The following is a 27,403-nucleotide window of genomic DNA, read 5'->3' as shown; positions in this document are numbered from 1 at the left end:
TCATTCAGACATTGCACTGAAAGATGGAAATGGGACTAGATAATCATGCTGTAACTGAGAGCCCTCTGCCACCATTTCAATCCCCAGGAGATAGTGGGGAAAGGAAAAAGAACAACAGAATGGAAGGAAGCAAGAGATGAAAGAGGACACTCAAAGAAATCAAGAGTCCTACAACTCAAAAGACAGGCACGCCATCCACTTGGATGATGTATACTGGCAACAAGATGGTACTGGAAGTGTGGAACAAGACCACACGGAGGACAAAACGGATTAGCTGATAAGGGAGACGAACAGGAGGAGCCTGTAGAGTGATATGCAAGCAGACTTACATGGTGTCGTAGTTGAAGAGTGGGTTGTCCTCACAGTTGTCTGTGTCCTAGTGAATGGGGGATGCAGGGTTGAAGTGGTATTGTATCCAGGGACTGGAGTTCCAGTGGAGCCAGGTGAAGTGGAGGCCACAGGAGAAGAAAAACCAGAAGTCGACTCCTCTTTGGCAGTCGTGGTGGTGTGTTGTGAGACCACAGTGTGGGTGGAGGTCTCACTGGGGCTTGATGAGGAAGGACTTGCACCCTTTGTACTGTGCAAAGAATGGGTAGAGAATGATGGCAAGGACCCATCTGAGGAGCTGGTGTAGAGAGTGGATCCCAGAGAAGAAGATGTGGTCACGTGTCCATCACCAGTGGAAGTGGTTAAGGATTCTCCAGGCCTTGATGTTGAAGCAGAAATTTCATTCCCTGCAGTAACAGTGCTGCTCAAGGTGCCTGTAGGTTTTGATGAATCAGGGGTGGAAGTAGCAAGAGTGAGTCCCTCTGTGAGGCCTGCGATTGTCTGTGTGGAGACAGAGGGGGTGGTAGACAGCAGGCTGGGAATTGAAGAGGAAGCTAGGCTACTACTATGGCTGGGATAGGAAGCTGACATAGAAGATTCAGAAATGGTTGAAAGGACAGAGGATATCTCAGTAATTGTTGTTGTACTGAGTCCAGTCCTGGAGGTAGTGGTAGAAAGTCCCTCAGAGTTTGAAGGTATATAAAATGTTGAGGTGTAAGAGGAGACTGTATCTGTTGATGTTGCTGAGACTATTGTGGACACAGTGGCTTCAGGAGGAGAATACGTGGTCCTTTCTTCATCACCAGAGGAGGAGGTAATGGATTCAGCTGGACTTGAAGTGGACACAGGACTTCCATCCTCTTGAGAAGTTGTCGATGTAGGCAAGTCCGTGACTTGAGAAAAATCAGATATTGTGTTGTGATCTGTGGATTTCTGAGTGACAGAAGTGGTAGACTGTACTGAACCAGACGAACTGGAAGATATCTCTCCAGTGCTAGATGGGGCTGTAGAGCTCTCAGCAACTCCTGTGTGGGAACTCTCAGAAGAAACGCTAGATGCAGACCACCCAGAAGTAGTGACAAAACCCCCAGGGCGTGTGGTGAGGGAACCCTCAGGAGACATGGTGAATTCAGACAGACCAGAAGTGGTTCGGGAGGATAAGGGAATTGTGGTATGGGAACCATCAGAAGACACTGTGGATTCAGACAGACCAGTAGTGGTAGAGCTCCCAGGTCCCATGGTGTGGGAACCTGCAGAAGACACTGAGGATTCAGACTGACCAGATGTGGTGTAGGAACCCTCAGAAGATTCTGTGGATTCAGACTGATCAGATGTGGTGATGGTGCTCCCAGGGACTGCAGTGTAGGAACTCTCAGAAGAGACTGTAGATTCAGGTCCACCAGAAGTAGTGGGGGATCTCCAAAGGACTGTGGTGAGGGAAGCCTCAGAAGACACTGTGAAGTCAGACCCACCAGATAAAGTGGTGGAGCTTCCAGGGACTGTGGTGTGGGAATCCTCAGAGGAGATTGTGGATTTGGACAGACCAGAAGTGGTTGGGTTGGGCATGGAAACTGTGGTACGGGAACCATCCAGAGAGATTGTGGATTCAGACAGAGAAGATGTGGTGATAAAGTTCCCAGGAACTGTAGTGTGGGAACCCTCAGAAGAGACTGTGGATTCTGACTGAACAGAAGGAGCGGGGGAACTCCCAAGGACTGTGGTGAGGGAACCTTCAGAAGAGATTGTGGATTCAGAATGACCAGACATGGTGTGGGAACTCTCTGAAGAGACGATGGATTCAGACCAACCAGACGTGGTGGTAGAATTCCAAGAGACTGTGGTGAGGGAACCCTCAGCAGATTCAGTAGACTCAGACTGACCAGAAATAGTGGTGGAGCTCCCAAGGACTGTAGTGTGGGAGCCTTCAGAAGAGATTGTGGATTCAGACTGACCAGATGTTGTGTGAGAACGCTCAGAAGAGACTGTGGATTCTGACTGACCATATGTGGTGAGGTAACCCTCTGAAGAGACTGTGGATTCAGACTGACTAGATGTGCTGACAGAGCTCAAAGGAATTGTGATGAGGGAACCCTCAGAAGAAACTGTAGATTCAGACTGAACAGAAGTAAAAGTGGAGCTCCCAGGGGCTGTGGTATGGGCACCCTGAGAAGAGACTGTGGATTCAAACTGACCAGATGTGGTGGTTAAGCTCCCAGAGACTGTTGAATGGAAACCCTCAGAAGAGATTGTGGATGTTGACTGAACAGAAGGAGTGGAGGAACTCCCAAGCCCTGTCGTGCGGGAGCCCTCTGAAGAGACAGTGAATTCAGACTGTCCAGATGTGGTGTGCATATTCTCAGAAGAGACTGTGGATAAAGTGAGATCAGATGCGGGAGTGGAACTCCAAGGGACTGTGGTGAGGAAACCCACAGAAGAGAATGCAGATTCAGTCAAACCAGTAGTAGTGGTGGAGCTCCAAGGGACTGTGGTGTGGGAACCATCAGAAGAGACTGTGGGTTCAGTCTGACCAGAAGTGGTGAGAAAGCTTCCAGGGACTGTGGTATGGGAATACTCAAAAGACACTGTGGATTCAGACACACTGGTTATAGTGGGGAAACTCCCAAGGACTGTGGTGAGGAAACTCTCAGAAGAGACCGTGGGTACAGACTGACTAGATGTGGTGAGAAAAGTCCCAGGGACTGTGGTGGGAGAAGCCGCAGATGATACTGTGGATTTAGAGGGACCAGATGTGGTGGGGGAAGTCTCAGGAGACACTGTGGATTCTGACAGAACTGACGAGGTAGTGAAGCTCCCAGGGACTGTGGTGGGGGAACCCTCAGAAGAGACTGTAGATTTAGACAGAACTGATATGGTGGTAGAGCTTCCAGAAATTGTGGTTGGAGAAGCCTCAGAAGAGACTGTGGATTCAGACTGACCAGATGTGGTGTGGGTAATCTCAGGAGACACTGTGGATTCTGACAGAACTGATGAGGTGGTGGAGCTCCCAGGGACTGTGGTGGGGGAACCTTCAGGAGAGACTGTGGATTCAGAAAGAACAGATGTGGTGGTGGAGCTTAAAGAATCTGTGGTGGGAGAAGCCTCAGAAGAGACCGTGGGTTCAGACTGACTAGATGTGGTGAGAAAAGTCCCAGGGACTCTGGTGGGAGAAGCCGCAGAGGAGAGTGTGGATTCTGACTGATCAGATGTGGTGGGGGAAGTCTCAGGAGACACTGTGGATTCTGACAGAACTGATGAGGTGGTGGAGCTCCCAGGGACTGTGGTGGGGGAACCTTCAGGAGAGACTGTGGATTCAGAAAGAACAGATGTGGTGGTGGAGCTTAAAGGATCTGTGGTGGGAGAAGCCTCAGAATAGACTGTGGATTCAGACTCACCAGATGTGGTGTGGGAAGTCTCAGGAGACACTGTGGATTCTGCCAGAATTGATGAGGTGGTGGAGCTCCCAGGGACTGTGGTGGGGGAACCTTCAGGAGAGACTGTGGATTCAGAAAGAACAGATGTGGTGGTGGAGCTTAAAGAATCTGTGGTGGGAGAAGCCTCAGAAGAGACCGTGGGTTCAGACTGACTAGATGTGGTGAGAAAAGTCCCAGGGACTGTGGTGGGAGAAGCCGCAGAAGAGAGTGTGGATTCTGACTGATCAGATGTGATGGGGGAAGTCTCACGAGACACTGTGGATTCTGACAGAACTGACGAGGTGGTGAAGTTCCCAGGAACTGTGGTGGGGGAACCCTCAGAAGAGACTGTAGATTTAGACAGAACTGATATGGTGGTAGAGCTTCCAGAAATTGTGGTTGGAGAAGCCTCAGAAGAGACTGTGGATTCAGACTGACCAGATGTGGTGTGGGTAATCTCAGGAGACACTGTGGATTCTGACAGAACTGATGAGGTGGTGGAGCTCCCAGGGACTGTGGTGGGGGAACCTTCAGAAGAGACTGTGGATCCAGAAAGAACAGATGCGGTGGTGGAGCTTCCAGAATCTGTGGTGGGAGAAGCCTCAGAAGAGACCGTGGGTTCAGACTGACTAGATGTGGTGAGAAAAGTCCCAGGGACTCTGGTGGGAGAAGCCGCAGAGGAGAGTGTGGATTCTGACTGATCAGATGTGGTGGGGGAAGTCTCAGGAGACACTGTGGATTCTGACAGAACTGATGAGGTGGTGGAGCTCCCAGGGACTGTGGTGGGGGAACCTTCAGGAGAGACTGTGGATTCAGAAAGAACAGATGTGGTGGTGGAGCTTAAAGGATCTGTGGTGGGAGAAGCCTCAGAATAGACTGTGGATTCAGACTCACCAGATGTGGTGTGGGAAGTCTCAGGAGACACTGTGGATTCTGCCAGAATTGATGAGGTGGTGGAGCTCCCAGGGACTGTGGTGGGGGAACCTTCAGAAGAGACTGTGGATTCAGAAAGACCAGTTGTGGTGGCGGAGCTTCCAGAATCTGTGGTGGGAGAAGCCTCAGAAGAGACCGTGGGTTCAGACTGACTCGATGTGGTGAGAAAAGTCCCAGGGACTGCGGTGGGAGAAGCTGCAGAAGAGAGCATGGATTCTGACTGATCAGATGTGGTGGGGGAAGTCTCAGGAGACACTGTGGAATCTGACAGAACTGACGAGGTAGTGAAGCTCCCAGGGACTGTGGTGGGGGAACCCTCAGAAGAGACTGTAGATTTAGACAGAATTGATATGGTGGTAGAGCTTCCAGAAATTGTGGTTGGAGAAGCCTCAGAAGAGACTGTGGATTCAGACTGACCAGACGTGGTGTGGGAAGTCTCAGGAGACACTGTGGATTCTGACAGAATTGATGAGGTGGTGGAGCTCCCAGGGACTGTGGTGGGGGAACCTTCAGGAGAGACTGTGGATTCAGAAAGAACAGATGTGGTGGTGGAGCTTCCAGAATCTGTGGTGGGAGAAGCCTCAGAAGAGACTGTGGATTTAGAGGGACCAGATGTGGTGGGGGAAGTCTCAGGGGACACTGTGGATTCTGACAGAACTGATGAGGTGGTGAAGCTCCCGGGGAATGTGGTGGGGGAACCCTCAGAAGAGACTGTGGATTCAGAAAGAACAGATGTGGTGGCGGAGCTTCCAGAATCTGTGGTGGGAGAAGCCTCAGAAGAGACCGTGGGTTCAGACTGACTAGATGTGGTGAAAAAAGTCCCAGGGACTGTGGTGGGAGAAGCCGCAGAAGAGACTGTAGATTTAGACAGAACTGATATGGTGGTAGAGCTTCCAGAAATTGTGGTTGGAGAAGCCTCAGAAGAGACTGTGGATTCAGACTGACCAGATGTGGTGTGGGAAGTCTCAGGAGACACTGTGGATTCTGACAGAACTGACGAGGTGGTGAAGTTCCCAGGGACTGTGGTGGGGGAACCCTCAGAAGAGACTGTAGATTTAGACAGAACTGATATGGTGGTGGAGCTTCCAGAAATTGTGGTTGGAGAAGCCTCAGAAGAGAGTGTGGATTCAGACTGACCAGATGTGGTGTGGGAAGTCTCAGGAGACACTGTGGATTCTGACAGAACTGATGAGGTGGTGGAGCTCCCAGGGACTGTGGTGGGAGAAGCCGCAGAAGAGACTGTAGATTTAGACAGAACTGATATGGTGGTAGAGCTTCCAGAAATTGTGGTTGGAGAAGCCTCAGAAGAGACTGTGGATTCAGACTGACCAGATGTGGTGTGGGAAGTCTCAGGAGACATTGTGGATTCTGACAGAATGGATGAGGTGGTAGAGCTCCCAGGGACGGTGGTGGGGGAACCTTCAGAAGAGACTGTGGATTCAGAAAGAACAGATGCGGTGGTGGAGCTTCCAGAATCTGTGGTGGGAGAAACCTCAGAAGAGACCATGGATTCAGACTGACTAGTTGTGGTGATAAAAGTTCCAGGAACTGTGGTGGGAGAAGCCTCAGATGATACTGTGGATTTAGAGGGACCAGCTGTGGTGGGGGAAGTGTCAGGAGACACTGTGGATTCTGACAGAACTGATGAGGTGGTGAAGCTCCCGGGGACTGTGGTGGGGGAACCTTCAGGAGAGACTGTGGATTCAGAAAGAACAGATGTGGTGGCGGAGCTTCCAGAATCTGTGGTGGGAGAAGACTCAGAAGAGACCGTGGGTTCAGACTGACTAGATGTGGTGATAAAAGTCCCAGGAACTGTGGTGGGAGAAGCCTCAGAAGAGACCGTGGGTTCAGACTGACTAGATGTGGTGAAAAAAGTCCCAGGGACTGTGGTGGGAGAAGCCGCAGAAGAGACTGTAGATTTAGACAGAACTGATATGGTGGTAGAGCTTCCAGAAATTGTGGTTGGAGAAGCCTCAGAAGAGACTGTGGATTCAGACTCACCAGATGTGGTGTGGGAAGTCTCAGGAGACACTGTGGATTCTGCCAGAATTGATGAGGTGGTGGAGCTCCCAGGGACTGTGGTGGGGGAACCTTCAGAAGAGACTGTGGATTCAGAAAGACCAGTTGTGGTGGCGGAGCTTCCAGAATCTGTGGTGGGAGAAGCCTCAGAAGAGACCGTGGGTTCAGACTGACTCGATGTGGTGAGAAAAGTTCCAGGGACTGTGGTGGGAGAAGCTGCAGAAGAGAGTGTGGATTCTGACTGATCAGATGTGGTGGGGGAAGTCTCAGGAGACACTGTGGAATCTGACAGAACTGACGAGGTAGTGAAGCTCCCAGGGACTGTGGTGGGGGAACCTTCAGAAGAGACTGTAGATTTAGACAGAATTGATATGGTGGTAGAGCTTCCAGAAATTGTGGTTGGAGAAGCCTCAGAAGAGACTGTGGATTCAGACTGACCAGACGTGGTGTGGGAAGTCTCAGGAGACACTGTGGATTCTGACTGAATTGATGAGGTGGTGGAGCTCCCAGGGACTGTGGTGGGGGAACCTTCAGGAGAGACTGTGGATTCAGAAAGAACTGATGTGGTGGTGGAGCTTCCAGAATCTGTGGTGGGAGAAGCCTCAGAAGAGACTGTGGATTTAGAGGGACCAGATGTGGTGGGGGAAGTCTCAGGAGACACTGTGGATTCTGACAGAACTGATGAGGTGGTGAAACTCCCGGGGAATGTGGTGGGGGAACCTTCAGGAGAGACTGTGGATTCAGAAAGAACAGATGTGGTGGTGGAGCTTAAAGAATCTGTGGTGGGAGAAGCCGCAGAAGAGACTGTAGATTTAGACAGAACTGATATGGTGGTAGAGCTTCCAGAAATTGTGGTTGGAGAAGCCTCAGAAGAGACTGTGGATTCAGACTGACCAGATGTGGTGTGGGAAGTCTCAGGAGACACTGTGGATTCTGACAGAACTGATGAGGTGGTGGAGCTTCCAGAATCTGTGGTGGGAGAAGCCTCAGAAGAGACTGTGGATTTAGAGGGACCAGATGTGGTGGGGGAAGTCTTAGGAGACACTGTGGGTTCTGACAGAACTGATGAGGTGGTGAAGCTCCCGGGGAATGTGGTGGGGGAACCTTCAGGAGAGACTGTGGATTCAGAAAGAACAGATGTGGTGGCGGAGCTTCCAGAATCTGTGGTGGGAGAAGACTCAGACGAGACCGTGGGTTCAGACTGACTAGATGTGGTGATAAAAGTCCCAGGGACTGTGGTGAAAGAAGCCGCAGAAGAGACTGTAGATTTAGACAGAACTGATATGGTGGTAGAGCTTCCAGAAATTGTGGTTGGAGAAGCCTCAGAAGAGACTGTGGATTCAGACTGACCAGACGTGGTGTGGGAAGTCTCAGGAGACACTGTGGATTCTGACTGAATTGATGAGGTGGTGGAGCTCCCAGGGACTGTGGTGGGGGAACCTTCAGGAGAGACTGTGGATTCAGAAAGAACTGATGTGGTGGTGGAGCTTCCAGAATCTGTGGTGGGAGAAGCCTCAGAAGAGACTGTGGATTTAGAGGGACCAGATGTGGTGGGGGAAGTCTCAGGAGACACTGTGGATTCTGACAGAACTGATGAGGTGGTGAAACTCCCGGGGAATGTGGTGGGGGAACCTTCAGGAGAGACTGTGGATTCAGAAAGAACAGATGTGGTGGTGGAGCTTAAAGAATCTGTGGTGGGAGAAGCCGCAGAAGAGACTGTAGATTTAGACAGAACTGATATGGTGGTAGAGCTTCCAGAAATTGTGGTTGGAGAAGCCTCAGAAGAGACTGTGGATTCAGACTGACCAGATGTGGTGTGGGAAGTCTCAGGAGACACTGTGGATTCTGACAGAACTGATGAGGTGGTGGAGCTTCCAGAATCTGTGGTGGGAGAAGCCTCAGAAGAGACTGTGGATTTAGAGGGACCAGATGTGGTGGGGGAAGTCTTAGGAGACACTGTGGGTTCTGACAGAACTGATGAGGTGGTGAAGCTCCCGGGGAATGTGGTGGGGGAACCTTCAGGAGAGACTGTGGATTCAGAAAGAACAGATGTGGTGGCGGAGCTTCCAGAATCTGTGGTGGGAGAAGACTCAGACGAGACCGTGGGTTCAGACTGACTAGATGTGGTGATAAAAGTCCCAGGGACTGTGGTGAAAGAAGCCGCAGAAGAGACTGTAGATTTAGACAGAACTGATATGGTGGTAGAGCTTCCAGAAATTGTGGTTGGAGAAGCCTCAGAAGAGACTGTGGATTCAGACTGACCAGATGTGGTGTGGGAAGTCTCAGGAGACACTGTGGATTCTGACAGAAGTGATGAGGTGATGGAGCTCCCAGGGACTGTGGTGGGGGAACCTTCAGAAGAGACTGTGGATTCAGAAAGAACAGATGCGGTGGTGGAGCTTCCAGAATCTGTGGTTGGAGAACCCTCAGAAGGAACCATGGGTTCAGACTGACTAGTTGTGGTGATCAAAGTTCCAGGAACTGTTGTGGGAGAAGCCTCAGATGATACTGTGGATTTAGAGGGACCAGATGTCATGGGGGAAGTGTCAGGAGACACTGTGGATTCTGACAGAACTGATGAGGTGGTGAAGCTCCCGGGGACTGTGGTGGGGGAACCTTCAGAAGAGACTGTGGATTCAGAAAGAACAGATGTGGTGGTGGAGCTTCCAGAATCTGTGGTGGGAGACGCCTCAGAAGAGACCGTGGGTTCAGACTGACTAGATGTGGTGAGCAAAGTCCCAGGGACTGTGGTGGGAGAAGCCGCAGAGGAGAGTGTGGATTCTGACTGATCTGATGTGGTGGGGGAAGTCTCAGGAGACACTGTGGATTCTGACAGAACTGATAAGGTGGTGAAGCTCCCAGGGACTGTTGTGGGGGAACCTTCAGAAGAGACTGTGGATTCAGAAAGACCAGATGTGGTGGTGGAGCTTAAAGGATCTGTGGTGGGAGATGCCTCAGAAGAGACTGTGGATTCAGACGGACCAGACGTGGTGTGGGAAGTCTCAGGAGACACTGTGGATTCTGACAGAAGTGATGAGGTGGTGGAGCTCCCAGGGACTGTGGTGGGGGAACCTTCAGGAGAGACTGTGAATTCAGAAAGAACAGATGTGGTGATGGAGCTTAAAGAATCTGTGGTGGGAGCAGCCTCAGAAGAGACTGTAGATTTAGACAAAACTGATATGGTGGTAGAGCTTCCAGAAATTGTGGTTGGAGAAGCCTCAGAGGAGACTGTGGATTCAAACTGACCAGATGTGGTGTGGGAAGTCTCAGGGACTGTGGTGGGAGAAGCTGCAGAAGAAAGTGTGGATTCTGACTGATCAGATGTGGTGGGGGAAGTCTCACGAGACACTGTGGATTCTGACAGAACTGATGAGGTGGTGAAGCTCCCGGGAACTGTGGTGGGGGAAACCTCAGAAGAGACTGTGGATTCAGAAAGAACAGATGTGGTGGTGGAGTTTCCAGAATCTGTGGTGGGAGAAGCATCAGAAGAGACCGTGGGTTCAGACTGACTAGATGTGGTGAGAAAAGTCCCAGGGACAGTGGTGGGAGAAGCCGCAGAGGAGAGTGTAGATTCTGACTGATCAGATGTGGTGGGGGAAGTCTCAGGAGACACTGTGGATTCTGACAGAACTGACGAGGTGATGAAGTTCCCAGGGACTGTGGTGGGGGAACCCTCAGAAGAGACTGTAGATTTAGACAGAACTGATATGGTGGTAGAGCTTCCAGAAATTGTGGTTGGAGAAGCCTCAGAAGAGACTGTGGATTCAGACTGACCAGATGTGGTGTGGGAAGTCTCAGGAGACACTGTGGATTCTGACAGAACTGATGAGGTGGTGGAGCTCCCAGGGACTGTGGTGGGGGAACCTTCAGAAGAGACTGTGGATTCAGAAAGAACAGATGCGGTGGTGGACCTTCCAGAATCTGTGGTTGGAGAACCCTCAGAAGAGACCATGGGTTCAGACTGACTAGTTGTGGTGATAAAAGTTCCAGGAACTGTGGTGGGAGAAGCCTCAGATGATACTGTGGATTTAGAGGGACCAGATGTGGTGGGGGAAGTGTCAGGAGACACTGTGGATTCTGACAGAACTGATGAGGTGGTGAAGCTCCCGGGGCCTGTGGTGGGGGAACCTTCAGAAGAGACTGTGGATTCAGAAAGAACAGATGTGGTGGTGGAGCTTCCAGAATCTGTGGTGGGAGACGCCTCAGAAGAGACCGTGGGTTCAGACTGACTAGATGTGGTGAGCAAAGTCCCAGGGACTGTGGTGGGAGAAGCCGCAGAGGAGAGTGTGGATTCTGACTGATCTGATGTGGTGGGGGAAGTCTCAGGAGACACTGTGGATTCTGACAGAACTGATAAGGTGGTGAAGCTCCCAGGGACTGTGGTGGGGGAACCCTCAGAAGAGACTGTAGATTTAGACAGAACTGATATGGTGGTAGAGCTTCCAGAAATTGTGGTTGGAGAAGCCTCAGAAGAGACTGTGGATTCAGACTGACCAGACGTGGTGTGGGAAGTCTCAGGAGACACTGTGGATTCTGACAGAAGTGATGAGGTGGTGGAGCTCCCAGGGACCTTGGTGGGGGAACCTTCAGGAGAGACTGTGAATTCAGAAAGAACAGATGTGGTGGTGGAGCTTAAAGAATCTGTGGTGGGAGAAGCCTCAGAAGAGACTGTAGATTTAGACAGAACTGATATGGTGGTAGAGCTTCCAGAAATTGTGGTTGGAGAAGCCTCAGAAGAGACTGTGGATTCAGACTGACCAGATGTGGTGTGGGAAGTCTCAGGGACTGTGGTGGGAGAAGCTGCAGAAGAAAGTGTGGATTCTGACTGATCAGATGTGGTGGGGGAAGTCTCACGAGACACTGTGGATTCTGACAGAACTGACGAGGTGGTGAAGTTCCCAGGGACTGTGGTGGCGGAACCCTCAGAAGAGACTGTAGATTTAGACAGAACTGATATGGTGGTAGAGCTTCCAGAAATTGTGGTTGGAGAAGCCTCAGAAGAGACTGTGGATTCAGACTGACCAGACGTGGTGTGGGAAGTCTCAGGAGACACTGTGGATTCTGACAGAACTGATGAGGTGGTGGAGCTCCCAGGGACTGGGGTGGGGGAACCTTCAGAAGAGACTGTGGATTCAGAATGAACAGATGTGGTGGTGGAGCTTCCAGAATCTGTGGTGGGAGAAGCCTCAGAGGAGACTGTGGATTCAGACTGACCAGATGTGGTGTGGGAACTCTCAGAAGACACTGTGGATTCTGACATAACTGATGAGGTGGTGAAGCTCCCGGGGACTGTGGTGGGGGAACCCTCAGAAGAGACTATGGATTCAGACTTATCAGTTGTGGTGTGGGAACTCTCAGAAGACACTGTGGATTCTGACATAACTGATGAGGTGGTGGAGCTCCCAGGGCCTGCGGTGGGGGACTGCTCAGTAGAGACTGTGGATTCAGACTTTCCTGATGTAGTGTGCGAGCTCTCAGAAGAGAATGTGGATTCAGATTTATCAAATGTGGCAGTGGATCTCAGTTGCACTGTGGTTAGGGAATCCTCGGAAGACACTGCAGATTCTGAGAGAACTGATGTGGCGGTGGAGCTTCCAGGCCCTGCCGTAGGAGAAGCCTCAGAAAAGACTGTGGGTTCAGACTGATCAGATGTACTGATAAAACTCCCAGGGGCTGTAGTGGGAGAACCCTCAGAAGAGAGTGTTGATTCAGACAAAACTGATACTGTGGTAAAGCTTCCAGAAATTGTGGTTGGAGAAGCCTCAGAAGAGACTGTGGATTCAAGCTGACCAGATGTGGTGTGGGAACTCTCAGAAGACATTGTGGATTCTGATAGAACTGATGAACTGGTGAAGCTCCCAGGGACTGTGGTGGGGGAACCTTCAGAAGAGACCGTGTGTTCAGACTGACCCGATGTTGTGTGGGAGCTCTCAGGAGACACTGTGGATTCTGACAGAACTGATGAGGTGGTGGAGCTCCCAGGGACTGTGGTAGGGGAACCCTCAGAAGAGACTGTAGATTCAGACAGAACTGATATGGTGGTAGAGCTTCCAGAAATTGTGGTTGGAGAAGCCTCAGAAGAGACTGTCGATTCAGATTGGTCAAATGTGGTGGTGGAGCTCAGTAAGGCTGTTGTTTGGGAACCCTCAGAAGACTCTGTGGATTCTGTTAGACCGGATGTGGTTGTGAAGCTTCCAGGTAATGTTTTGGGGGAACCCTCAGAAGAGACTGTGGATTCTGACTGATCAGATGTGGTGTGGGAACTTGCAGTAGACACTGTGGATTCTGACGGAACTGATGTGTTGGTGAAGCTACCATGGCCTGTTGTCCGGGAACCCTCAGAAGAGACTGTGGTTTCAGACCGATCAAGTGCAGTAGTTGAGCTCAGTAGGACTGTGGATTGGGAACCCTCAGAAGACACTGTGGATTCTGACAGGACTGATGTGGTGGTGGATCTCACAGGGATTTTGGTGGTGGAACCCTCAGGAGTGATTGTGGATTCAGATTTAGCATATGTGGTGTGGGAACTCCCAGAAGAGTCTGTGGATTTATAGTGGCCAGTTGTGGTGTCAAAGCTTCTAGAGTCTGTGATGAGGGATCCCTCAGAAAAGCCTGAAGATACAGATGAACTGGAAGTCGTGGTGGAAGTTTCAGGGACTGTGCTTTTATCAGAAGTAGTTGTGTAATCTGTTGTTGTCGTCCCTGAAATAAAAGAAGTTGCAGTTTGTCAGGATTTGAAAGGGATGCAGTTTTTTTTCATCTTTGATGTATTCAGCTTCAAAGGACTATTATTTTGAACAAATATGATATGTGTGTAGAGAGTGTCTTTATTGAATGTAGTCACTGTTTGTCTAGAGTCTTGAGTGCTGCCTGATTCACCAGGACCAGAATATACTGAAGCTTTTATATTATCAGTGGTATTTAAGGAGGCAGATAGAGCTGAAAGATTTGATAATTCTTAGATTGTTTTAGGAAAAATGAATTGCCTTCTAGTCAATATGGCTGATGGTCCATCACCCTAGACGTGTGGGTGTCACTAGGACTTGTGGGGGCATTTTTGGTTGAGATGTTTGTAGAGAACATCATGAGTTGGGAAAACTCAGAGATGACACTATTATGGTCTATGATTTTGTTATTGCATTTAGTGGCAGTCTGTCCCAGGCTGCCTGGGACATAGCTGGTCAGTCTGTTACACTGAAGCATGGCTTTCCTTTCCAAGGGTTTAGGAAGTGTCAGAGCATCTGTAGATTTGAACAATTTACCAATGGTAATCTAGAAATTTGGTCTCTTCTGTTAAATATAGAAAATTTTATGGGGCAAGATATTAATATCTCTAGCTAATGTTCTGGGCTTCCCTGGTGGCTCAGAGGGTAAAGCGTCTGTCTGCAATGCTGGAGACCTGAGTTTGATCCCTGGGTCAGGAAGATCCCCTGGAGAAGGAAATGGCAACCCACTCCAGTATTCTTGCCTGGAAAATCCCATGGACTGAGGAGCCTGGTGGGCTACAGACCATTGGGTCACAAAGAGTTGGACATGACTGAGTGACTTCACTTTCTTTCTTTAATGTTCTGGGAGCTGACTGTGATTTATGACTTGAATTGTTAGTTATGGCTGTGGCTGTGGATTTTGACAAATCTGTATGTTTATATATATTATATAAACATGCAGATTTGTATATATACATATATTTATTATATATATATACACACACACATATATACACATATATATACACTCATTGGAAAAGACTCTGATGTTGGGAGGGATTGGGGGCAGGAGGAGAAGGGGACAACAGAGGATGAGATGGCTGGATGGCATCACTGACTCGATGGACATGAGTCTGACTGAACTCCGGGAGTTGGTGATGGACAGGGAGGCCTGGTGTGCTGCGATTCATGGGGTTGCAAAGAGTCGGACATGACTAAGCAACTGAACTGAACTGAACTGATACACACATATATATACATGTGTGCATGCTCAATGACTTCAGTCGTGTTTGACTCTATGTGACCCTACGCACTATGGCCTGCCAGGCTCCTCTGTCCCAGGGATTTTCCCAGCAAGAATACTGAAGTGGGTTGCCATGTTCTCCTCCTGATCCAGGGATGGAAACTGCATCTCCTTCAACTCCTGCACTGCAGCAGATTCTTTACTGCTGAGCCACGAGGGAAGCCTATATATATATATACTCACACATACATAAATACACACACACATCTACCTATATGTCATTTTTCTCAATCCATAGTGTCATCTGCAAACACTTGAACTGAGAATGCCTCCACTTCAAGTATATATATATACTTTTGCCCAATATTGCCTGTGCATTCCTCCCTGGGCACCCTGGGACATGTGCGTCTCCTTGGGTATCTGGCATAAATTCTAGCAGATAGTTGTACTCACACAAATGCCCCCTGCACATTCCTTTTGCCCCTCACATTTTGTGATCTGCAGGCCACACGATCCCCTCCCATCCTCTGGCCAGTACTTAGTCAGACAAGTCTCTCTTGCCATCCTTTACATCTGAGGTTCCTCCTCTACCCCAATACTTCCTACTGACCCTGAAGGAATAGGAGAGCTGTTACCCTGGACAATTCACTGCCTGTCCTCTCTCTCCAGACACTTCCACAGGGTCTAGCCACTCTACTGGAATGCTGCCACCTCTACCTGGCTGTCCTGTATTCATCACAACTGCCCAGGTCAGCTCTTCCCCCACCCTGGTCCCACAGCCCACTCAACGAGTTGCAACTCTCTAATAATGGGAGCTGGGCTTACACCCTGGGGCTGGAGGGCTTCTTTTGTGTTCTCTGGGCCACTTAGAACCTGTGGCTGTACATGTGGAACTCTATTTTCCTATGTAAGGTGAAACTATAACCCCTGGCTCCTCTTCACTGTGCCTGTAAAGCGAATCAGATTAAATATGGAAAGGATCTTTGAGACAGTTACACCATAAATCTAGGGTTTATTAGGAATTCCACAGGATAGTGTATAGGAAACTTCCTAGAGAGGTCAGGGAATGTGGCCTCTCGTCCCTCCTATCAGTCCCCCACTCCTCTGCAAAGACTCCCTGGGGCTGCATGTTTCTCATCTCTCAGGAAGGTGGTCTTTGGCCCCTGGCAGAGGGGACAGTGGAAGCCATCAGGGCAGCAGCACCCTCTACCATCCCAGATGCTCCCATTTTCAGAGGGTCCTTAAAGAGGCAGACAGTCTCAGGGTGAAACCCGGAGCTGGACCAGGACTGGAGGCCATGGGAGTGGACCACTAGTGAAGACATGTCGTTCACACCAGTGGTTCTGGATCACTGGCTTTGCAGAGCTTTCATCAGAACTTTAGGGGAAAAGTGATATCAAATCGTTGATTAAGGCAGTTCAAGTCAAAGATGCCATAATGCCTATGGTTTGTAGGATTCTAAATTAATGGAAAAAACTTGACAAGATTACTTGGTTGTTTTTAAGTCAGTAGATATATTTGTTTGGTCCAGTTCTCTTGCACAGAGCTGACTCATTAGGAAAGATCCTGATGCTGGGAAAGAGTGAAGGCAGGAGGAGAAGGGGATGACAGGATGAGATGGTTGGATGGCATCACCAACTAAATAGACATGAGTTTGAGCAAGTTCTGGGAGATAGTGAAGGACAGGGAAGCCTGGCATGCTTCACTCCACGGGGTCGCAAAGCGTTCGACATGACTGAGCAATTGAACAACAACAACTTGCCTACCAAGGGAAAGAGAAGGGGCTGAGCTGAGAGGCTGCCAAGGGTGGAGGTGGGGGCATCCTTGAGTCTTGGGTATAGGAAGGATCAGAAAGAGAGAGAGCGTATACATTGACGGCTTTAGTCAACCCAAAACAAACTGTAACATGGCTCAGAGTAAACCCAGGCTGGTGGACAAATGGGCCCCCACCCCTCAAGGATGCTCCTGGCCCTCCCCCCGACCAGTGCAATTCTAGAGCAGTCAAGGCCCATTTAAGAAACATAGAAGCCAAACGGGGGCAGGGAGGGGGAGGAGAAGGGAAAGAACTGTCCCTCTGCCTTTCTCGGAAGGCTTCAAAATGAAAGTAAAAGCCAAGCTATCTTTTCCTTTCCTTCTTTAAAAAGAAAGGGTTTTGTGGACTTAGGTATTATAAGTTTTACCAGACTTTTAAAGTTATAAAAGTAGACTATTTTTGTTGTGACACGTCAAGAATGAGAAAGCATATAAAGGCAATTTATGATCCCTAACTGAATCATAAGAATGAGTAGAGGTGGGGAGAGGTGACATTTATTGGCTGCCTATCAAATTCCTGAGTAGTTGTATCACACTATAATTCAATGACCGTGTATGTAATTGCCTTAGCTCCTTTCTGATAACAGAGGAAACATTTCTGCCATATTCAGCCAGACCCAGAGCAGATGCTCCATGAGGAGGTCTTGGATAAAGGAGTTAATGAACACTGAAAAGTCTGTCTGATACTTTTTGTTAGTTATTTCATGTCATCTCGGGAGGAAGACGTGACTATTCCTGTTTCACAACTGAATTGAGGCTCTAAGGGTTAAATATCTTTCAAGTTCACCCAACTGGTAAGATAGAATTCAAGCACAATCTGAAGGTAGCTTTTACTTTCAGCATAAGGAAGGGGTTTGCAAAGAGGAGAAGAACAAGGAAACGTTTTCAAGTCTAGGGAACAGCATGTGTGGAGGCTCAGAGTATGTGTTTGGGTTGAAGCTGGATGTTGAGAGACCAGAGGAGGCAGAGGGAAGGCTGTCAAGGTGAGTGTGAAGCCAGCTCTGGATTGACTCAGCAACAGTGAAGAGTGTCCAGAAAAGGCCACGGCCACAACTGTGCATTAGGAGCAGAACCTGGAGAGGAGGGGTGGTGAGGGCAGGGGATGATCAATGAGCCCATGGTAGCGCCTTCACTAGGGGCCCCAGTGAAGTCCAGGACACATGTTGGTACAGTCTCTGAACAGGCTTTCTTTTGTCTTTATTCCTGAATCCACACCGTTTACTCCAGTTTGCTGCCACACATGTCCACTATACTTGCGACCAGCTTGAGTACCCCAATCACTGTCCATTTCACCAGTTTGCCCTTCCTCCTGGAATCTCTCATCTCCTTCAGATTCTAAGGCACCACTGCCTCCTAATCACCCTTTGTCTCCTCCCTCGTGCTGTTCTTTCCTGCTCAGTATCTAAGTGGGCAGAGTAGAAAAGACTCTGATGCTGGGAAAGATGGAAGCCAAAAGGAGAAGGGAGCAGCAGAGGATGAGATGGTTAGATACCATCACTGACTAAGTGGACAGGAATTTGAGCAAGCTCCAGGAGATAGTGAAGGACAGAGGAGCCTTGTGTGCTGCAGTCCAAGGGGTGGCAAAGCCTTGGATGTGACTTAGCAACTGAACAACAACAACATCCAAGTGAAACCCTTAAGATAAAGGCTCTGCCATATCCCTCATCTTCCCAGCAGCAATCCTGTCTGTGCCCAAGGCTTTGACTCATTTCTGGGAGGGACAAGGATAAGGCACCATAGAGAACTTCTCTGGTAGTCCAATGGCTAAGATTCCCTGCTCCCAATGCAGGGGTCCCGGGTTCAATCCCTGGTCAGGGAACTAGATCCCACATGCCATAACTAAAGATCCCAAGTGCTGCAACTGAGACCCAGCCCAGCCAAATAAAATGAATACATAAATATAAATATTTAAAAAAGGAAGTAGGCCCCCTAGACAGCCCTGCCCTAGTGAAGTGCTTCAGAACCCTCCCAGCCCAAAATTCTGGTGGCCACAACATCTCCAAAGGATGTGGCAGAGAACTTGAGCAAAGTCCTTCCCAGACTCAACCTCCAGGGTCAGGGTCAGTGTTCCACTAGGAAGCTGAGCCAAGGAAAAACACAGAAGTTCTCCAAAGGAGCAATTTACATGGCCAATAAGCCTACAAGAAGCAAATGGTCAACTTCACTAGAAAGCAAAGATTTTCAAAACAAAGCAAGATACTATTTATCTTTACTTATCACATGACATCCCCTCTGTGATGTTAAGCGATGCAGCTAGTATTGGTTGGGGAATAAGATGCTAATGGGCGTTTACTGAGTATCTTATTTCTAAGGGATAATTTGAAAATGTACCTTAGGGATCATGGGCTGAGTCATACCATTTCAATGATTATTCTTCTAGTTACTAACCCTAAAGTAAAGGACTCTGATGCAGATTTTCGTTAAAAAAATTTCTTTACAGCAATGTCTATTACATCATTATCTATTATAATGAAAAATTGGGGAAAGCCTGTCTAAGAATAGAAGAATAGGAGACTGGTTAGATGGCTAGGGTATTCCATAAAATTGAATATTGATCAGTCATTAGAATAGAAATGGCCCATAGAATAAATCTAAATAGTTATTTGGGAAAAGACCAAAATGTTAACAATGTTTATCTGAGTGGCAGGGTTAAGGGAGATTTTCCTCCTTTGGTCTGTCTATATTTTCTAAATGTTGTACCATAAAGAGGCATTCCTGATATAATGTTTAAACACAGTAAAAGTATATGCTATAAAAATAAAACCTTAGGTGTGCCCTGCACCTTGGAGAACCCAGGCAAAATCACTAATAATTCCCAAGCTGGGATTCCCCACACTCTTGTGGTCAAAATGCTTAACAAAAATGATCTTGATGTCATTTTTATGTTGCTAGAAAATGTCATTTTAGTGTTACACTAGCCATCCAAGACACCAGGTCTCCTATCAAACAGGTAAAATTGGTTTGATAAAATTTCTTGCCCTGTGTACAGTTCTTATTGCCTCTTTCTTTAAAACATAATCATTTTAGGGACTTCTCTGGTGGTCCAGTGGTTAAGAGTTCATCTTCCAATGCAGTGGGCTCAGGTTTAATGCTTGGTTGCAAACTAAGACTCCCACATGCCGTGGGGCAACTAAGCCCACTCATCACAAGAAAGATCCAGTTCAGTCAAAAAAATAAGAATAAACTAAATTCTTTTTTAAAAGATAATCATTTGAGTTAGGCAGCTGGTTTGCCAGGCAAGTTTTTCACTCTGTAACATTCTTGAGGAAGAGCCCTCAAAAGCACCTTGGGACAAGTCTGAAGACCACCGTCTTGATAGAAGATGGCCCCCTCCTACTATAATATCTTCAAAACACATGGGAACAGTCCTGAAGGGTGGAGTGTGGAGTGGGGGGCACACCTGTCAGGGCAGGTGCTACCCAGGTCCGGGATCTCATATAGTTAACCTCTCTGAGCTTCCATTTCCTCCAGAACATGGAGGTGACTGATGCCTGCCTTCACCACTCTGCTCATTCTAGAATAGCACCCAAGAGAAGCAGTGTGGCGACCACTAGGCTGTGTCCCTCAGCCCTGGGTGTACTTTCAGCCCTGCCACTCACAGCCTCAGTGACTTGGGCCCATCTCCTCTTCTGTAAAGTCATGCCCACCCGGCAGTGTCACCACCGAGGTGACACTGGGTGGGAGCCACCTTGGCTCTGTCCCTGCCCCGCCCCCCCCACCCCCCGCCCTGGACACACCTGTGGGGAATGAATGGGCTTCCTGGTTTTCTAGCATCAGCAGCCAGTGCCACCTGCCCCTGCCCACTGCCTTCCTGAAAAGACAGCAGTTGCTCTGATTGCTGCAGAAGCATGGTATAGAGGGTTGAATTGTGTTTTGCCAATGCAGGAAATGTGGGTTCAATCCCTGGGTTGGGAAGATCCCCTGGAGAAGGAAATGGCAATCCACTCCAATATTCTTGCCTGGGAAATCCCATGGACAGAGGAGCCTGGTGGGCTGCAGGCCATTGGGTCACAAAGAGTTGGACACAACTTAGCCACTAGACAACAACAATAAAAGATATGTCCAAGTCCTAACACTTGTATGCTTGAGTGTGACCTTATTTGGAAATATAGTATAGATATAACTAAGAATCTCAAAATCAGATCCTTCTAGAATTAGGTTGGGCCTTAAATCCCATGACTGGCATCCTTATAAGAGAAAGGTAAGGGGCATTTGACACAAATTCAGGGGAGAAGACCATGAGAAGATAGGCAGAGACTAGAGTGATGCCACACAGCCAAGGAATGCCACGAAGCACCGGAATCCAGAGGGGGCAATGAGAAACTTTGGAGGGACTGGACCCTGGTGGTATCTCGTTTCAGACTTCCGGCCTCCATCACTATGAGAGAATACACTTCTGTTGTTTGAAACCACCAAGTTTATGGTCATTTGTTACAGCAGCCCCAAGAAACACACACACACAGACACCCCCACTTAGAGCAAGTGGTAAAGAAAGTGGGCTCTGCAGCCTGACGCTGTGGGTTCCTATCCCGACTCCTCCACCTGATGGATGGAAACCTTCAACTACTTAGTTCATGTCTCCATGCCTCAGTTTCCCCATGCATAAAATGGAAAATCAGTAACAGTACTTCTTTCCGGGGTTGCTGGGAAATTTAAATAACAGATATCATTTAGAACACTGTTTAGCACATAGTAGGCCCTCAACGAACACCAGCAATTTTGAGCATTAGGGTCATACTCAGGCTACAGGGTGGAGAAGAAAATGGCATCCCATTCCAGTATTTTTGCCTGGAAAATCCTATGGACTGAGGAGCCTGGCAGGCTACAGTTCATGGGGTCACAGAGTCAGACAGGATTAAGCAGCTGAGCACAGGCTACAAGGAGTTGTGACTTTCCGAATTGTTAGACCCAGAAGATTCAGTTGTCAATATTCCAGTTGCGTCCATAGCTATGTATGGCTTTGTCAGTTCTGAAATTGTCTAAAGTGTTTGAATATCTATTACTGTAGTTGTCATTTAGTCATTGAGTTGTGTCTAGCTCTTTGAGGCCACTCTGCAGGCCGAGCCTCCCCACCAGCCTTAGGCTGTGGTTCTTTCTGCCTAATTCCCGTGTTTCCATCTAATCAACAAGACTATAAACTGGCTTATTCATCTTGTCTGGCTCAGAGCACCTGCCTGGGCAGAGCCAAGCCTCCTGTGTTTGCAGAATGAGTAAATTTATTACTCTGCATAAAACATCACTTCTTTTTAATTGCTCTAAATTTACATCACCTACATTCCAAAGGTTGGATTACCCCTTTGGCTATTGTGAACAAATCCATTCTGGTCTTCACCACAGTTTTATAACATCGAACATTTCCGCTTCCACTTTGGCCTTTCTAGGTTCCAGAACTCCCCGGACCACTTGGGGCCCCTGAGGCAGCCCTTCCAAGAGAGACACTCAGTCCCTGTTCTCCGCTGCCATTCCGAGCAGCTCCCCTCCCCCACCCTTCCTAAAAACACTTTGGAACTTCGCGTCTGCAGGACAGGAATGACTCCAGTCCTCATAGTAGGAACTTTGTTCTCCAACTTTGTTGGAGAATCTAGACCGTGTCCCTGTCTTTGTCCTCCTTCCTGAGCCCAGACCTCTAGGAAAGCTCCATCCAGAAATTCCATGCTCACCCCAAGCTCAACAGGCCTGCCTGGAGCCCACTGTCAACCATCAGAAAGTCTCTTGCTTCTTGAGTCACGCAGGCTCTAAAACCATCTATCTTGGTGCCTCCACAGCCCATCCTCGAGAGGAAACACCTCTCCATTTCCAGGGGTGTTGGGTTCCCAGACAGACCCTCACGGCCTCCTGCCAGTGTTAGGGGAAGGACACTGACAGAAACCACCCACCTGGCCATACACCATAGTAAGCATTTGCATGTTATTTCATGACAGGAGGTCCTGGTAAGGAACATGGAACTAACAAGCCACCACCAACCAGAAGAATTAGGGAAAGGTCAAAAGGAGACACCACAGGTCCAATCATCTCTCAGAATCCTTCTTTCTGGCATCCATCTTGGCTGAGCCACTAGGAAGGACCCTGAGTCAGAACGGTTGGCCAAAGACAGCCTGGAAACTAATCCCATCACCAAAAAACCCGAGCCAGGGAGCCACGTGGCAGAGCAGTCCTCCTGGGTTCCCTTACCCTACTGCTCTGCACCCGGACGCCTCTTCCCAATGAAGTCTCTTGCTGCGTCAGATCGTGTGTCTCCTCAAGCAGTTCAATTCTGAGTGATAAGCAGGAGCCCACTCTCAGGCCCTGGAAGGGGTCTCCCTTCCTGCCAAACCAGATGGGTTCTCAGTATGTCTGTCTTACCAGGGTGACCCACCCCTGCTCTGTCCTTGGACGTTCTCTGGTGTCTCCATCTGGTTTTAATGCTCCTATTGCCTGAAGATGCTCTCGCACCAACACGCCTTCCCTACCGGGCACATGCCCCTCACCTTCAGGGCATTCCTACACCTTGACTCCCCTGCATAGCCCTGCAGTGTTTTTCTACTTTCTCCGGCTGGCATTCCTTGTCCCTACTGTTCACTTGTCCAGGACCTCATCAGTCTTCATGGTGGGAACTGGGGAACCCAGAGGAGGGAGCAGATGAGAAACAAAGAAAACCACAGATGCCACCCTTGGTGTCTGCTCTGATGTCTGAACCCCACCCCCCCGAGAACCCAGAATACATGCAGGGGGGTGGAGGTATTGCAGAGGGCTGAGGGCCTCCAGTGTGGACTCAAGGGCAGCACAAACCTAGAGTCAGATGAGTGAGGTCGTGGTGATCGTCATATGATTACCAGTCACACTGTTCCCAGGTAAGTCACTCACCCTCTCTGACCCTTGCTTTCCTGTCTGCCTTCCTTTCCTTTCACAATCTTCCTAAAAAAAGTCATACAGACTGCATGCTGTGAAATGTCTTTGTAAATAGCAGATCCTTCTTTGAGTCGGGGGCAGTGGGTCGTGGGGTGTCCTGAGACCTGGAGTTCCCTGGAATGGCCCTACTTGCCTGACCTCTTCACGCCTGACAGCTGTCTGCACTTATCAGGACAGATGCTTTTCGACTCCTTAGTGTGCTAATGGATCCAACATGATGTTTTTCCTCACAGTTATGAGCATCTTGCCAACAGGAGTCTTTGCTTGTGTGGATGGGATCTCTAAGGCATGACAGGAGGCACAGAGGCAACACACTTGCTGACTTCTGGATCCTTCCTCATCGTCATTGCCCTCAGCTTCTGGTTGGGGAGCTGGGACGGGCGGACCCCTCCTATGGCTGACCCCCGCCATAGCTTCCTTTTCTCTGTATATTACCTTAGAGCTAATATGTCTGTAATTAATGTATTTTCATAATGTCCCTAAATCCACTAAGTTTACACCCCCAGTCCTGCCCCCTCTCCCCTCAGGTTCTCCCTGCCAGAGCCACTACCCCCACCGCATCCTGGTAGAGGAGAAGGAAGTGGATCAAGGCATGGTGGACTGAGGTTGCCTCTAAGGACCTAAGTTCCCATGTGGGCTATCTCACGGCTGCGCTTGAAGACCTCCAGAGACACCCCCACCTTCAGCCCCTACCCTCAACCCACCGTGACCCCTCACGACATACCCTGCAGGCCCATTCAACTCATGCGATGCCACTTTCAACTGGCTGGCACCTTGGGTTCACTCCCCCAGTGCCCCTCACGGGAGCACCCACTTTTCCCACCCCTTCCCCCAGGGTGCTTCCCTGTTGCTAGGGAATCGGAAAGTCTGAACCCATGGGAATCAGCTTATAGCCAGTCTCTTCCCAGACAAATGGCCGTGACAAGGTTTTTTTGTTTGTCTGTTTTCTTTCTGGCTGCCCTGAGCTTCTTTCTGGATCTTGCTTCTCCACTTAGGGACTGAACTTGTGCCCCCAACATTGAAAGCCCAGAGTCTTAACCACTGGACTACCAGGGCAGTCCCTCCATGACAAGCTATAACAAGGACCTCAGAGCCTGCCTCCCCCTCAAGCCCTTCCACGATCTCTAACTAGAGGGGCTATCCCTGGCACCCCTGAGGCTCTCCCCAGGCCAGGAGGGAAGCTACTGGACACCCTTTGGGCTCCTGCCCTCTCGGTCAGGGCCAGAAGCCTGTGCAGTGTCTCCATGAAATTTGGAAAGAGCTGACCCGACACTTAGGCCGATGCAACCCCCAGGATGAAGGCAGGCAGAGACTACCGCCCAGATGAAGAAAAAGCCCCCTTGGGGAGGGTGGATTCCAGCAAACCATCAACAACATAGCACATCCCAGGCCCCTCCCTCGGCACCCATGGGTCTCCAGGGTGGCCCCTTTAGCTCCCAAAGACAGGATGAGGTCATGGCCGGGGTGTCCATCCCTTGAGCAGCCCCCTCCCCTGAAAAGAGAAGGAGGGAAGAAAGAAGAGAGGTGAGCCCCCTGAAGCCCTGCCTGAGGCCAGCACACACCAGGACCACTGGGGACCAGGGCCGGGTCTCACTCACCCAATGATACAGAGGTGGTAATGGCCGTGGATGAGGCAGTGATGGGTACCCAGAGCCAGAAAACCATCGGCAGGATCCAGGTCACCAGCATCTCCCTGAGCGTGAGGCCCTGGCTGTAGGGTCTGCCCACATCAGGAGAGACTAAGAAATGAGTGCTTCCCAGGGAGGGATCAGCTATATAAAGCACCCTGGAGACCTTTGCCTTGGGAAGGACAGTGTCTGGCCCAGGGTGGAGGTGAGCGTATAGGGCTGAGTAGGTGACACATGCTGACCAGGGGGAGGTGGTCAAAGGGCAGCCGGGCCACCCTCCTTCTCTCTAAGAGACCAGAACCAGCCTCCGCAGGGTCTCTAGACAACGGAAACCAGAGTCACGGGTGGGGCAGGGCAGGAGGGAGGGACAGGCAGTCAGAGGTGTCAGAGTATATGACGGTTGCCAAGAGGCAGGGGCCAACAAATGCCAGGAAGATGGTGACTGTGGAGGGAGGGGTGCCAGAGCCCTGGCAGGAGCTGCAGGCCACGCCAGGCCAAGGGAAGAACCCTCTACCTTTGCCCCTGAGAGGCTTCACTTCTGGTCTTCTTTCCCCGTCATCCACCCAATGCTGGCCCCTTCCGAAGAAGGGCAGTGGCTTCCTCCCCCAGGCCGCCTCTGACCACTAGTGCCTCTCCCGGGTGGGGCTGCCTCTCACACCTGAGGCTTTATGGTCCTGGTCTCCACCCTCACAGTGGCCACTGCCAGTACCCTCTTCTGTCCCGAACAAAAGTCCCAGGGGCTTTCTGACACCCCCACCCAAGGAAGCAGGCTGTGCCAGCCCTGACCCCCCTCAGCTCTGGTCTGACGGGCCTGGCTGCCCACAGTAGTGGGAATGAGAGGGCCCCAGGTACAGCAGGCTCTGGCAGGTGTGTGTCTGCCACCGAGGCTTCTAGTCTCAAGGTCTTTGGGGATGCTTGGCTTACCCATCAGAGCCAAAGGCGGCTCTGACCATTATGGCCAGTGGCGGCAGTCACCACTCCGGTGGGTGACCCTGCCGGAGTCACCCACCACCCAAAGCCAGCTCTGAGCTCTTAACATTAAGGGGCACAGATGACAAACTTCACAGGCTCCCACCCCCTGCTCCCACCCGCTTCCTGAAAACAGGGTCCTCCACTGTTTACATCTCCTTTGAAGCCAGTCGTGGCTCTTGAGAGCTGGCCAGAGAGCCCTTCCTTGATCAGTGGAAGAAACCAGCACTCCCAGAGGCCCCACAGCCTCTCTTCCAATGTGCTTGCTCCTCAACTGATGGGAGCGTGAGGAAAAAAAAGGCACAGAGCAGGATTTCTGTTTTGTTTTGTTTACAACAAATATTACATTATGTACAGCTGGTTGAACTGGAGACTTGCAGACTTCCTGTTCCCAGGTGAGGTCTTCCTACAAAGGAGGCCGGGCTCCTGGCTTCACAGGTTACAGCACAGATGGGGGTGAGCCAGGGAGAGGAAGGGGGAGGGGAGGCGGGGGAGGGGTAGGAAGTGGGGGCACTACGGGAGAGGAGGGAGAGTTAGGGGAATGGGGAGGAGGGGCAGAGGGAGCTTTCCCACCTCAGGGCCCCTCTTCCCCTCATCTTCAGGGACCTGGGAACCTACCTGCCACCCCCACCCACCGGGATCCAGGGCCCTTAGGGGTGACAGGAAGGATGGGGACTCAGAACGGGGGACCTGGTCTAGGGAACCCCAGTTGGGGGTCCTAAGATGCAGAGGGCATCTGTACCTACCTAGGGAGGGAGGGTGGGGAGATGGGAGGATTTAGGAGGGGGGCATGCAGATGTGGGGGGCAGGGGGATTGAGGGTTGAGGGTAAAAAGATGAGGAAGGGGAAAGAATGGAAACAGGGAGACACAGGGCGGGAGTGTGGGGGAGGAGGGACCTAAGAAGAAGTGGGTTCAGAGGGGAGAGGGTTAAGAAGTGGTGGAGGGGCGCAGCAGGGAGTTACAGGACAGGGGAGGAGGCTGGGACAGGCTGCAGGCTGCTTACAGGTACGGGGGAGGGGGGCGGCGGGGGCGGGGGCGGGGGTGGGGAGGACCTGGCTGGCAGTAGGGATGCACACAGGAAAAGGAGAGGCAGAGGCCTGAGGACATGGGGATTGGGGATGTGAGTGAAGCCATATGAGCCTGAAGGCCGACACAGGAAGGTGCATCCGGACAGAGGTCGGACCCAAAACATCTGGTTTCGCTATGACCCACGGGAGGTATCAGGAGCAGTGGGCCACTGCATTTTACAGGTGACAAACCCGAAGTTCAGACAAGTTACTGACTTGCCCAACGTCCCACAGTGGAAGAGCATGGATTTGAACTGGGTCTCCAGGTGGGTTTCACCCAAGATGGGGGAAGGATGAGGGTAGGCGAGGTCTGTTATGCCCCAGGAAACCAGGAGACTGAGCCGCACGAGCCCGCGGCCATCTCTCCAAAGGCGGTGCGCATGGTTCTCTCCGCTGTCC

At 50.2% G+C, this 27,403-nt stretch overlaps 2 protein-coding genes across 2 annotated transcripts in view; both read right to left on the bottom strand.

The window, feature by feature from the left end:
• LOC138075662 (mucin-12-like) overlaps nt 1-27,403 on the bottom strand; it is a 67,119-nt gene that overhangs the window by 8,282 nt on the left and 31,434 nt on the right. The gene's annotated exons all lie outside the window — the stretch shown is intronic.
• LOC138075516 (mucin-2-like) lies at nt 176-27,386 on the bottom strand. The gene is made up of 10 exons (XM_068967358.1): nt 27,356-27,386; nt 12,906-13,010; nt 9,306-9,434; nt 8,496-8,717; nt 8,130-8,333; nt 7,584-7,805; nt 7,218-7,421; nt 5,209-5,381; nt 330-376; nt 176-230 (listed from the first exon to the last, which is right to left on the bottom strand). Exons 1-10 carry the CDS (start codon nt 27,384-27,386, stop codon nt 176-178), a joined length of 1,392 nt encoding a protein of 463 aa, XP_068823459.1.

The sequence above is a fragment of the Capricornis sumatraensis genome, chromosome 3 (assembly GCF_032405125.1).
Source record: "Capricornis sumatraensis isolate serow.1 chromosome 3, serow.2, whole genome shotgun sequence".
Classification (NCBI taxonomy): domain Eukaryota; kingdom Metazoa; phylum Chordata; class Mammalia; order Artiodactyla; family Bovidae; genus Capricornis; species Capricornis sumatraensis.
Note: the sequence above shows the minus strand (reverse complement) of the source record. Positions and strands in the feature narration are given on the sequence as shown.

Coding starts and splice junctions, on each gene's coding strand:
- LOC138075516 (XM_068967358.1), bottom strand. CDS start 27,386: ATGCGCACCGCCTTTGGAGAGATGGCCGCGG. Junction 9,435..12,905: donor ATCCACAGTCTCTTCTGAGG/GTTCCCCCAAAA, acceptor CTCCCACCACAG/TCCCTGGGACTTTGCTCACC. Junction 5,382..7,217: donor ATCCACAGTCTCTCCTGAAG/GTTCCCCCACCA, acceptor CTGAATCCACAG/TCTCTTCTGAGGGTTCCCCC.